Source organism: Chiloscyllium punctatum, chromosome 17 (assembly GCF_047496795.1).
Source record: "Chiloscyllium punctatum isolate Juve2018m chromosome 17, sChiPun1.3, whole genome shotgun sequence".
NCBI classification, from domain to species: Eukaryota; Metazoa; Chordata; class Chondrichthyes; order Orectolobiformes; family Hemiscylliidae; genus Chiloscyllium; species Chiloscyllium punctatum.
In genome coordinates, this window is record NC_092755.1 from 90,753,792 (window position 1) to 90,767,715 (window position 13,924).

Genomic DNA, 13,924 nt, shown 5'->3' on the forward strand with positions numbered 1-13,924 from the left:
TGGTGTGGATGAATTGGTACTAACAGCACAGATTTGAACCCTGGGGTGCACTTTGAACTGCCTTCTTGCCCCACCCAAGTTGACCTCTCAGTACTATGAGACAGACTTACCTTTGGGCAGAGAACTAAAGAAAATAGAACACATCCAAAGATTCTGTCTTGGAAAAGACTTCAATAGCTTTAGTATAAATAGCTCTTTTAACATGTACTGCAATGAGTATTGAAACTAAGCCAAAGAGATTTCTATGTTCATTGATGAGGAGTAGGCATCACCAGCTAGGCCAGTATTTATTGGACAGCCCTAATGACCCTGGATAAGGTGGAGGTGAGCTAGGAAGGGTGACTAAAGGACCATAAGATGTGGGAGTAGAAGTAGGCCATTCAGCCAATAAAGTCTGATCTGCCATTCAGCGGGATCGTGATTGATTTGATCATCCTCAACTCCACCTTTCTCTTAAAATAACTCCATCTTAATGCTTCACACATGTTGCTTTCCTAGAGTCAAAATTGGTGTGAGGTCAGAGATGTGGTGACAGGGAAGCCAGCCAAAACTGAACCAGGGATGAAATTCGATTCTCCCATGTATATTCAGTTGGCCACTAAGGGCCATTTCATGCTTTATGCTAACATAGTTGTGCTGTCATGTGTTTTCCGGGCGGCAGTGAAACCCCACAGCCTGGTCTTGCTTCTGACTGCTTGGTTTTCAAACTTAGAGAGTTTTAACTGTTTATATTTTCATGCCTTAGATAGCAGTTTTCCTGCCACATTCAACTTCTCAGAAAAATGTATGTTCACCTATAAGCTGCAATTGTGAGGTCTACATGTCTCTTAGTTAAGAATGAGAAAATCAAAAGAAGGTCATAACTGATGCTTTCCTCTACATTTAACCAGCAATTGATTTTGTTATGACCGAATTTTCAAAAAATCAGCGATTGATCCCTTAACTTCCAGTCTTGTTGAGGCCACCCAAAACCATTGGTGATACAGGAAACATTAGTGCAATAGACTGGACAATGTACTTCCAGAGACAAGGAAAGTATGATTTTCTGACGAAAGACTCATTGGGTTGAACTTTACCTGGGAGGCAAGAAGTAAAGGTGTCAAGCCAGAAGCCTGGGCAAGTTCAGCAGATGCTCCTTCACCCACCAACCATAGATAACAGCCAATTAGGGTAATTTATTGGCCTATCGATGGCCATTTTTGAGCCAAGATTTTGAGACCCACCAACACCCCCCCCCCCCCTCCCCCCCCGTCGTGTGGTGAGTCCACCATCTACATCCAAGATGGCTTCTGGGCTCAACCTTATTTCCTGAAGGTGTCATGGCCCATAGAGGAGGATCCTTCTACACTGCCACTATGGGTGTCCTCTCCAATTGCCCAGGTCTTGCTGTACTAGGCCCTCCCTCCTCCCTGCAGCCTTAGCATGGCCACCTCCATTAGGGGTGCTGCTTAGGGTTGAGGATTGGGGCTGGAATGGGTAGGTGATCTGCATTATAGTATTGCCGCAGGGACTGAATCCAAGACTGAGTGCATTTCCAGCAGAGGAGGTGAGAAAGTTGAGGGACTGGGGACAGTGGATGAGAAGGCACTTAATAGTGTGGGAGATAAAAACCAGATTTGTCTTTAAATGCTGATACTTGGTAGCACATTGTGTCTTGTGGCAACAGTAGTGATTTAATAGCATTGAATTGGAACTATGGTGATACATAATTAAATGTAAGTATTTACATTAGCTGAATAGTGATTAAAAGTCAACAATATTTGCATTAACTAAGATGCTGTGTTTAAAGTGTTGTTAACATAATGCCTTTAGCCATAGCGACAGATATTATGTTCAGGATTAGACACCCAACTTGTTCATCAATGTTAATCCTAAAGCACTCACTGTATGTCCTGTTGCTTGTCAGACTCTGCAGAGGCTGTGGTGTTGACACAAGGGACAGGTGCATTGCTCATTGTTAATTAGGTCCTTGTCACTCTCATATCTGAGTAAATGAAGTGAATTCCTGAGGTCCACTCAGGCTAAGTCTAATTGGCTCCAGCAAACCTTGCCTTCCCAAATGCCATCAAGAGTCACCTCATGTAAACCAGGCACCCATTAATGGAAGGACCAGGGATGGGGAGTGGGGGGATAAAGTTCCATGGGGAAGATGAACAAGCTGTTGGCCTCCATCAAACCAGGTCAGGCTCCCATGGAAAGGTTTGGTGCAAATCGTCTCTCAGCTGCTCAATCACAAAATGCTGAATGGATCACCCGTCCTCAGCACAGACCCAATGGACTGAAGGGACTCTTCTGTGTCTTAAGACTCTCTGAGCCTCTCGGCTCCTCCACCCAATCCGAGCATGTTGACCTCCACAGATGTTTTAATGGCTGTGCAACAGGAATATTTTATATGTTTGTTGGCCTCCATCTACGCCCTAGAGACCTCCCATCCTGCTCCTAAATTGTCACTCAGTCAGCTTCCCTTCACCAGTCGTTTGACATGTCCAGTGTTTCACCTCAAGTTTGGAAAGGGTTTGAGTTTGTTGTTTGGCTTCGAGATCCTTTACACTCAAACTCAGCAAATAGTAACTGGACCCAGAATTCATTGATGTCACCTACACCTGGCATTCACCTCATTTCAAGCAGTGAATATAACATGGGGACTAAAAGTGAATATTATAACGAAAGGAACATAGTGCTGGGGTCAGAACACTGAACTAAACATCAATATCAGGAAAGACTGTGGGTTTTTGTTGTGTTCATTGGTCACAACAAAAATATTTGGGCACTAAATTGGCATCTGGGCTCTTGGTCTAAGAAGGAATATATTATGTTTTGTTTGCTTCTTGCTTGCTCTCATAGTATTTCCTTCTCTAAAGTGAACATGTGTGGTTAAGAATGATTTGGGCGTCTCTGTGATGGCCCCTGTCTCTGGTTGAACAACCTGTTAATACAGGGGGTCATTGTAACCCCGGCAACTCATCCAACAGGATCAGATTGTCCCATTTTATGCTCCAGTTCATTCTTAGGTTCAACAATGGCTGTTTGGGTTGCACTCTGACTTCGGAGATTGTGGGTTCAAGTCCCACTCCAGGGTCTTGAGTGTGTAGTCTTGGCTAACAGCACATTACTGAAAGAGTTACGATTTTTTGAATGGGGTATCAAACCTTTTCACAGAATTGTTGATCAAATAAGACAGGTTTTCTGGTTCGATCCCAGCCAGTGGAGTTTACTGGTAAACAACTCCCAAATGTTTGCAGTGTGATAGAGTTATACATAGGAAAGCTACTTTAGCCCACTCACTCTGCCAAACAACCAACACGAAACTATACCAATCTCATCTAGCTGCATTTGGTCCTTAGCATCCTTAACGTACTACTCTCTGGCATTTTAAATAATTTCCAGATGCTTCTTAAATGTTGTGAGAGTACCTGCCTCTGCCACCCTCTCAGGCAGCATGTTCCACATTTTTACCATCCTCTGGCTGAAATTTTATTTTTGCAAATCCCCTCTCAACCATTTATTTTTCACCTTAAACCTATGCTATCTGGTCTTAGAAATCTCTGCTCAGGGAAAGCAAACACAGTCTGTCCTTATAACTGAAACTTTCAATCCCAGGCAACCTCCTGGCGAATCTCCTCTGCACTCTCGCCAGTGCAATTATGTCCTTCTGAGAGTGTGGCGACCAGAACGGCACAGAATTCTGCCCAGGGCCTAGCCAGTGCTGTATAAAGTTGCAACAAGACTTCCTTGTTTGTGAAATTTTTTAAACGTATTTGGATAGGCAAGGACTGATGAGGGATAGTCAGCTTGGTTTTGTGCATGGGAAATCATTGGCTCACTAATTTGTTTGAGTTTTTTGCAGAAGTAATGGAGAGGATTGATGAGGACAGAGTGCGGACATGGTCTATGTAGGACTTCAGTAAGACGTTCAACAAGATTCCTCATGGTAGACTGGTTAGCAAGTTTAGATCATATGGAAGACAGTGAGAACTCGCCACTTGGATATGGAACTCAAAGGTAGAAGACAGCGGATGGTGGTGATTGCTTTTCAGACTGGAGGCCTTTGACCAGTGGTGTGCCACAAGGATCATTGCTGGGTCCTCTGCTTTTTATCGTTCATTTAAATGATTTAGATGTGAACATAGAAAATATAGCTAGTAAGCATGCAGATAACACCAAAGTTGGAGGTGTAGTAGACAGTGAAGAAGGTTACCTAAGAGTATAACAGGGTCTTGATCAGATGTGCCAATGGATAAGGGGTGGCAGATGGAGGTTAATTTAGATAAATGTAAGGTGCTGCATTTTGGAAAGGCAAATCAGGGCAGGACTTTTACACTTTGGTAAGTTCATGGGGAGTGTTGCTAAGCAAAGAGACCTTGAAGTGCAGATCCATAGTTCCTTGAAAATGGAGTCTCAGGTAGATAGGATAGTGAAGAAGGCGTTTAGAATGCTTTGTTTATTGGTCAAAGCATTGAGTATAATAGTTAGGAGGTCATGTTGCGGCTGTACAGGGCATTGGGTTTGGTTAGGCCACTTTTGGAATATTGTGTTCAGTTCTGTTCTCCCTCCTACAGGCAGGACATTGTGAAACATGAAAAGGTTCAGAAAAGGATGTTGTAGGGTTTGAGCTATAGGGAGAGGCTGAGTAGGGCTGTTTTCCCTGGAGCGTCACAGGCTGAGGGGTGACCTTATAGAGGTTTATAAAATCATGAATGGCATGGATAGGATAAATAGACAAAGTATTTTTCCTGGATTGGGGGAGTCCAAAACTAAGGGAAAAGGTTTGGGGTGAGAGGAGGAAGATTTAAAAGGGACCTAATGGGCAGCTTTTTCACACAAAGGGTGGTGTGTTTATGGAATGAGTTGCCAGAGGAAGTGGTGGAGGTTGTACAATTACATAATTTAAAAGGCATCTGGATGGCTTTATGAATAGGAAGTGTTTAAGAGGGATATGGGCCTCAAGTGCTGGCAAATGGGACTAGATTAATTTAGGATATCTAGTCGGCATGGACGAGTTGGATCGAATGGTCTGATCCGTGCTGTATAGCTCTATGATGTATGAAAGCATGCATCCTATTTGCCTTCTTCCTCACCCTATCTACCTGTGCTAACATCTTAAAGGATATCTGGGTTTACGGTAATAGGGTGTGTCTAGATAGGATGCTTTTCAGAGAGGTGATGTGGACTTGCTGGGCCGATTGACCTGTTTCCACACTGTAGGGATTCAATGACTTATGCACCAAGATCCCCTTGTTCCTCAGTATTGCTCGGGATCTACTATTCATTATGTATACCTTTCTCATATTAGACTTGCCAAAATGCATCACTTCATACTTATTGAGATTAAATTCCATTTTGCACTCCATCATCCAATTTAATAGCTGATCAATATCAGACTGTTTCTGAGACCATCCTCTTCACATTCAACAACACTACTCATTTTCATTTCATCTGCCAGCTTACTAATTATACTTTCAACATTAACATCTGCGTTGTTAATGTACAGAATGAACAGCAAGTGTCCCCGCACCAATTCCTGTGGTACACTGTTGGTCACAGGCTTCTAATCAAAGAAAACCCTCCATCTTTGCCTATTTGCAAGCCAGGTTTGCATCCAATTTGTTAACTTGCTTCGATCCCATGGACTCTCACCTTTTGGTTCAGTCTTTCATGTTGCACCTTGTCAAAGGCCTTATTAAAGTACTTGTTGAATTATCAACTGCTCTGCCCTCATCAATACATTTAGTCACCTTTTTAAACAACTCAACTAAATTAGGCAGGATCTCCCTGTAACAAATCCAAGCTGACTATCCCGCTCAATTCCTGCCTTCCCAAATGTGGATTCATCCTGTCCCTCAGAATTATTTCCAATAATTGCCACTGATGTGAGTCTGTAACTGGTCTGTAATTACCTGGCCTGTGCCTGCTGCTGTTCTTGAAAGGAACTGCATTAGCTATCCTTCAGTCGTCTGGCTGTTCACTTGTGGTACAGTCGGTTCTGTTACAATGTATGCTTATTCAATGCGAATTGACTTTAACGTGATTGAAGAATTTAGACCATTATTTGTAGAACGTGAACTTTCCTTACCTGTATTGGTTATACCATGATTCTGGCCCCATTAGTTTAAATGGCGTAGCTATTGCGTGATTTTTCCTGTAACGTGAGATCGCATGAGAACCGATTGTGTTATATCCCTACAGACTGTATTAAATAGCTCCATCAGAGCCCCAACAATCTCCTCCCTTGCCTCCCAGAGCAGCCTGGCATGTATCTCTACAGGCTTTGTGAACTGTACACTTAAAAGATCTCATTACCCTATTGAAATAAGAACCGTGGAGTTATCCATTATGTCCTTGTCAACGTTTCTGCCTTAACTACCATCTAAAACTGACTGGCCACTTATCCCATTGCCTGTTTGTGGAAGCTTGCTGTGCACAAACTGGTTGCACATTTTCCCTATATTACAACAATAACCATATCTCAAAAGTACTTAAATGGCAGTAGAGCACATTGGGGTGTCAAGGTCATAGTAGGTGTCAGATAAGTGCAAATTATTTCTTTACATTGGCTGAGGTCCCTCCTGGCATTGTAACATTAAAAGATCAACCCAGACCATCTCAGCCCCCTGAAGTGAGCTACTGGAAAGCTGCCAGGGACATCATAGACTCATTGTAGAATTCTTACAATGTGGAAACAGGCCATTTGATCCAAAAAGGCCATACCGATCCTCTGAAGAGAATCCCACCCAGACCCATTTCCCCTAACTAATGCACCTAACCCACACATCCCTGTACACTATGGGCATGGCCAATTCACTAACCTGCACATCTTTGGACTGTGGGAGGAAACCCACGCAGACACGGGGGGAATGTGCAAACTTCAGACAGACGGTCATCCGAGGCTGGATAGCAGACAATTGCAGCAAGTGAAAACAAAAAAAAAGTCATGTTTTAAAAATAATGTCACAACCTTTTATCCCCTTCCCATTCATCTTCCTTACCCAGTACAAAATACAACCAGGGAAATGTATTCCAACAATCAGAATTTAAATGTCAGAAAACAAACTAGATATAGGGAAGAACTGAAAAAGAACAGTCAGTAGAAATCAAGCCACATGAGAGTCACCAACGTTGTAGAGATGTTGTGCACGAGATTGAGAGTTGAAAACCACTCCCAAACCCAGGTAAAACACAAGGGAACGTGTTTTTTTTAAACTCAATTATAGGAAAATGCTTCACAATTTTAAACTAGACTGGAGTCTGAGATTGGAGGAGAAAGTGAGGACTGCAGATGCTGGAGATCAGAGCTGAAAATGTGTTGCTGGAAAAGCGCAGCTGGTCAGGCAGCATCCAAGGAACAGGAGAATCGACGTTTCGGGCATGAGCCTGAAGAAGGGCTCATGCCCGAAACGTCGATTCTCCTGCTTCTTGGATGCTGCCTGACCTGCTGCGCTTTTCCAGCAACACATTTTCAGCTGAAGTCTGAGATTGAGTTGGCTTTCAGCTGGACACAACTTTGAAGGTTGATGTTGCTGCCTATTTGATGTGAGTTATAACCACTGGAACACTACCACTTGCAGTGTAACCTTTATTGGTTTTTGTTTTGCTTTCAGGTGTTTGAATCTGTGGAAGAGGCTGAGGGTGAACAACTGGAGAAAGAAGTGGGCACAGACAGTGATAAACAGGCTGCACCCATTCCCAATGGCACTGTGCCAAATGGCACTTGTTCACCAGACTCTGGACACCCGTCCTCTCGCAATTTCTCCACGGCATCTGGCTACTCTGAACACAGCTTCAGCACAGAGGAGGTGATACAGTGCAGCCAGCACACCATGGCACAAAGGTGGGGTGGTGGGGTATACAGAGCAGAGGAAGAATTTCCTCCACAACAGGAGCTGCAGGACAAGGTACCCTCCCTGGAAGGGCTACTGGAAGTACTCCCTCTGGATGAAAGATCCAAAGAAACACTTCTCATAGCAGATGGACCCGAACAGGTGGTTCCAGTGAATGTACAATCAGAAGGTGCAATTTCTGTCACAGAGGGATCAGACAAATTGGCTCATGTTACAGATGGATCTGAGAAAATAGTTCCTGTAACAGATGGATCTGAGAAAGTAGTTCCTGTGATGGATGGATCTGAGAAAGTAATTCCTGTGACAGATGGATCTGAGAAAGTAGTTCCTGTAACAGATGGATCTGAGAAAGTAGTTCCTGTGACGGATGGATCTGAGAAAATAGTTCCTGTGATGGATGGATCTGAGAAAGTAGTTCCTTTGACAGATGGATCTGAAAAAGTCGTTCCTGTGGTGGATGGATCTGAGAAAGTCATTCCTATGACAGATGGTTCTAAGCAAGTAGTTCCTGTTGCAGATAGATCTGAGAAAGTATTTCCCGTGGCAGTAGGGTCTGAGAAGCTTGTTCCTGTGATGGAAGGATCTGAGGAAGTTGCTCTTGTGACAGAAGGATCTGAGGAAGTAGCTCCTGTGACGGATGGATCTGAGGAAGTAATTCTGGTAGCAGAAGGATCTGAGGAAGTGGTTTCTGTGGCAAACGAATCTGAATTGATTCCTCTTCCCAGAAAGTCAGAAGAAATAATCGCTGTGGTGGATGGATCAGATCCTGACAGTGATGCATCAAAAGTTCATGTTCCTTTGTTTCAAACTGAAGAGAATATGACTCAACAAGAGCTGCTGGGACAACAAGCTCTCCCTGAGGGACAGGAAATGGAAGGCTTTTGTCAGCAGTTAGCAACAACTGAGAACAATGTTCATGCATCTTCACCAGCCTCCTCTACTGGAGTGATATATGCTGTGAGTACTCTTCATCAATGAACACCACACTTTTGTTGCTGTGAGAGAACCAGCAAGAGCTCTCTCATAATTTTCCTTATATACAATCCCAAAAGTTCAGCAGCTGACCTTTTTTCTTTGTGGTTTTACAAACAAGAACAAACATAATGTGTTCCTCTTTTAATCTTTTAGCAAGAATTACTAGACATGTACACCGTGAACCTGCACAGGATAGAAAAAGACGTTCAACGCTGTGACCGTAACTATTGGTACTTCACCCCCACTAACCTGGAGAAACTACGTAATGTCATGTGCAGGTAGATCTTGTCTGTTGTGATTTTTCAAAATAAGCTTTAGATTCAGTGTCATAAGGAAGGCTGAGACTACAGTACCACCCTAGTGGATTATTTTTAAGTAGTGATTGCTACTTTATTCTTTCAGTCTTACCAGCTCCTTTCTTGTTGTGCTTTTTGGCGAACCACATAATCATGTGGAACTTGAGATCAACTCCTTTCAGGAGTTCAAATCAATAAGACTTGGGCTCTTTGATCCCAGTTCTGTGCCACTTGCTGCTCTGGTTGTGGTTGGTGTGATTCTTGCACTTGACCATGACTCTCAATTGACAGTCTCAGATTCCTCCAAAGTTCGAGATAGATTGACAGGCACTAGGGGGGAGGTTCAGAATTATATCCAGTCTTAAGAGACAGATTGTTTTGTGTAAATATTGACTTAGGAGGAATAAGGAACAAAACCTGTAAAATTCACAAAGGGACTGAACACAGTCCAGTTAGACAGATGGCAAACAAAAGGAAATGATTGCAGTTCACATCAATGTTTATTTTAACAATTGTCTCCTTTTACAGTTATATTTGGCAGCATTTAGAGATAGGATACGTTCAGGGAATGTGTGACCTGCTGGCTCCCCTGCTGGTTGTCCTGGATGATGGCAAGTTCTTTATCTATGATTTAATTAACTTTACTGATAGGTGAATGGCTAAGAGAAATGACATCTTTTCAAAAAGAAATTCAATATCGATTGTCAGTAATAAATCTAAATTGGATTTGTAAAGTAATTTGATCAGGATTTTGATGTCTCTTCGGCTGTTACATGGATCATTTACATCTGCTGGCAGCTTTGCTCTTTGGACCATAGCAACGGTAGGAGACCGTCCAATCCCTTGAGCTTGTTTCTACCATTCAGTTGATCAAGATGGATTTATATCCAAGTTATGTTTACTTACCTTTGCTTTTCTTTCCCCTGTAAACTCTTTAATAAGAAACTTTTCTTTTCCTATCTCAGTTTGTAAAATTTAAATTTCCCACATACCCTTTGACAGCTTTTTAAAAAAAAATTTCTAGCCAACCTGTTTGGAGATGGAGCAGGTGGAATTTGAACGTGGGCTTTCTGCCTCAGAAGTAGGGACACTACCACCGCGCCATTAGAGCTTACCCACAGTATTATATGTGAGCATACTAATTAGGAAGAGAGTAGGCCACGTGGCCTGTTGAGGCTGCTCCTACAGTTAATGGCTGACCTGATTACATTGGCCAGAGGATGTGATTTATTTGGATTTCCTGAAGGCCTTTGACAAGGTGCTGCACAGGAGGCTGCACACCTCCTAAGATAAGAACCCATGGTTTAGGGGAAAGGTACTGGCATGGATAGAGCATTGGCTGACTGGCAGAAGGCAGAGAACAGAGATAAAAGGGTCTTTTTCCAGATGGTGACTCGTGGAGTTCCATGGGGGTCTGTGTTGGGACCACAACTATTCACATTATACATTAATGATTTGGAAAAGGAACTGAGGGCTTTGCTGCTAAGTTTGCAGATGGCACAAAGATAGATGGAGGAACAGGTAGTTTTGAGGGAGTGGGAAAGCTGCGGAAAGACTTGGACAGGCTAGGAGAATAGGCAAATAAGTAGCAGATGGAATCTATTGTGGGAAAGTGTGAGGTTATGCACTTTGTTAGGAAGAATAGAATCCCTACAGTGTGGAAGCAAGTCATTCAGCCCATTGAGTCCACACAGGCCATCTGAAGAGCATCCCACCCGGATCCACACCCTACCCTGTCCCTATAACTCTGCATTATGGCTAATCCATCTAGCCTGCACATACCTGGAAGCTATGGGTAATTTAGCATGACCAATCCACCTAACCTGCACATCTTTGGGAGGAAACCAGAGCACCCAGAGGAAACCACGCAGATACAGGGAAGATATACTAACTTCACAGATAGTCACCCAAGGGTGAAATTGAACCTGGATCCCTGGTGCTGTAAGGCAGAGTGCTAACTACTGAGCCATTGTGCTGCCTGTAGAGGCATAGACTGTTTTCTAAACAGGAAAGGCTTTGGAAATCTGAAGCACAAAGGGACTTGCGAGTCCTAGTACAGGATTCTCGTAACATACAGATTCTTTCAGCTGTTAGGAAAGAAAATGCAATTTTAGTATTCATTCCAAGAAGACTAGAATACAAGAGCAGAAATGATGTATTACTTAGACTGTAAAAGGCTCTGGTCAGTCTGCATTTGGAGTATTGTGAGCAGTTTTGGGCCCTGTATTTAAGCAAGGATGTGCTGGACATGGTCCAGAGAAGATTTACAACAATGATTCGGGGGTTGAAGGACTTGTCATATGAGAAGTGGTTGACTCTGGGTCTGCACTTGATGAAGTTTAGAAGGTTGAAGGAAGATCTGATTGAAACATACAGAACATTGGGATGCCCAGATAAAGTGAACACGGAGAGGATGTTTCCACTAGTAGGAGTACATATCGTCAGAGTGAAGGGATGACCCTTTTAGAACTGAGATGAGAAGGAATTACTTCAGCCAAAGATTGGAAAATCTGTGGTTCTCAATGCTGAAGAGGGCTGTGGAGGCCAAGTCATTGAATATATTTATGATATTGCTGGATAGATTCTGGATTAGAAAGGGATCAAGGTTTACAGGGAAAAGGCAGGAGAATGGTGTTGAGAATAGCAGAGCAGACTCAATAGGACAAATAGGCTTATTCTGCTCTTATGTCTTATTATCTTATTCCACCTCCGATAACCTTTCACCCCCTGCTTATCCACCACTGCCTTAAAAATATTCAAGGTCAGAGATCACACGATACCAGTTTATAGTCCAACAGGCTTTCGGGGCACTACTCCTTTGTCAGGTGTGACTTCTGACCTTGTCCAACATTGCCACCTCCACATCTTAAATATATTCAGACTCTGGAACTCACTTCCTTGACCAGGTGGTGGAAGCAAAGACTCTCTTAAATGCGTGACCCCTTATCTTGAAACCTAGCTCTAGATTCTGCCACAATAGGAAGCACCCTTTCTTTCCATGTGCACCTGTCAAGATTTCGCTCTTTCAAGCAAGTTTCTTCTTACTCTTCTAAACCCCAATGGATTGGAGCCTGGCCTGTATTTTTTTGTGTGGGATAGAGTCTCAGATGTCCTCTACCTTATCCTGCTCTGTCATAAATACATTCAATGACTTGGTCTCCATAGCCCTCTGCAGCAGTGAGTTCCATCCTCTGGTTGAAGAAATTGCTCGTCATCTCAGTTTTAAAGGGTCGTCCCCTCACTTTAACCTTTTATAAGGAGAAGTCTATTGTGACATTATTCCTGAATAACTCCTTGTTCTGCATTTACCCAAACTGAACTATCTGCTTCTAGTACAAGTATGTTTGGGAGGCTGCTGAGTTAGGTGAGGGCCCATAGTGTTCGAGGTGAGCCACTGGCATGGATTGAGGGTTTGCACTCTGACAGAAGGCAGAGAGTTGGGATAAAAGGTTCTTTTTCGGAATGGCAGCTAGTGACAAGTGGTGTCCCACAGGGTTCAGTGTTGGGGATACAGCTGTTCACTTTATATATTAATTATCTGGATGAGGGGACTGGGGGCATTCTGGCGAAGTTCGCCCATGATACAAAGCTAGGCAGACAGGCAGGTAGTTCTGAGGAGGTGGGGGGCTGCAGAAGGTCCAAGAATGGTCCAAGAAATGGCTGATGAAATTCAATGTGAGCCAATGCGAGGTCTTGCACTTTGTTCTGCATTCACCCAAACTGAACTATCTGCTTCTAGTACAAGTATGTTTGGGAGGCTTCTGAGTTAGGTGAGGGCCCATGATGTTCGAGGTGAGCCACTGGCATGGATTGAGGGTTTGCACTCTGACAGAAGGCGTGGACTATTTTCTTAATGGTGAAGAAATTCATAAAGCCAAAGTATAAAGGGATCTGGAAGTGCTAGTCCAGGATTCTCTGAATGTTGACATGCAGGTTGAGGCCATGGTTAAGAAAATTATATACAACAGTGTTTCTTTAAACTGCCATCACAAAGCAACCCCTCTCTTATCATCTCCACCATACACCTTCAACTCATTCCCTCTTCTTATGCCACCCCCATCTCGTCATACATAAGCAAATGTAATATTGTCATTTATCTCAAGAGGGTTGGAATGTAAAAGCAGCGATGTGCTACTGAGACTTTACAAAGCTCTAGTTAGGTCCCATTTAGAACACTGTGGCCAATTCTGGGCCCCACACCTCAGAAAGGACATACTGGTACTGGAGCGTGTCCAGTGGAGTTTCACACGGATGATCCCTGGAGTAGTAGGCCTAACGTACAGTGAACGGCTAACGATCCTGGGATCGTATTTAATTAGGGTTTAGAAGATTGAGGGGAGATCTAATAGAAACTTACAAGATAATGCATAGCTTAGAAAGAGTGGACACTGTTTCTGAGGCAGGATACTAAGATCCGTGGACACAGCCTTAGAATTTGAGGGGTCAATTTAGAACAGAAATGAGGAGAAAGTTCTTCAGCCAGAGAGTGGTCGGCCTGTGGAATTCATTGTTACGGAGCGCAGTGGAGGCCGGGACATTAAATGTCTTCAAGGCAGAGATTGATAAATTCTTGATCTCGCAAGAATTAAGGACTATGGGGAGAGCGCCGAAATGCCCATCAGTAATGATTGAATGGCAGAGTGGACTCGATGGGCCGAATGGCCTTACTTCCACTCCTATGTCTTATGGTCTTATGCTTGAGGGTTGGGCTGATTTGTTTGGTATTTAAGTTTGTAAACTGATATACAAGTGTTAATATGACAGTAATAAAAGTACCCAAATATTAGGGAATGGCATAGTGGGAGTGGTGAGACT

At 43.3% G+C, this 13,924-nt stretch overlaps 1 protein-coding gene across 2 annotated transcripts in view; it reads left to right on the forward strand.

Moving 5' to 3' along the window:
• Nucleotides 1-13,924, forward strand: part of sgsm1a (small G protein signaling modulator 1a) — a 141,349-nt gene that overhangs the window by 115,544 nt on the left and 11,881 nt on the right. For both annotated transcript variants that reach the window (XM_072587866.1, XM_072587867.1), the window contains 3 exons: nt 7,599-8,795; nt 8,967-9,091; nt 9,638-9,720. In XM_072587866.1, coding sequence (XP_072443967.1) covers nt 7,599-8,795; nt 8,967-9,091; nt 9,638-9,720 — 1,405 coding nt within the window. The remainder of the gene's footprint in view (nt 1-7,598; nt 8,796-8,966; nt 9,092-9,637; nt 9,721-13,924) is intronic.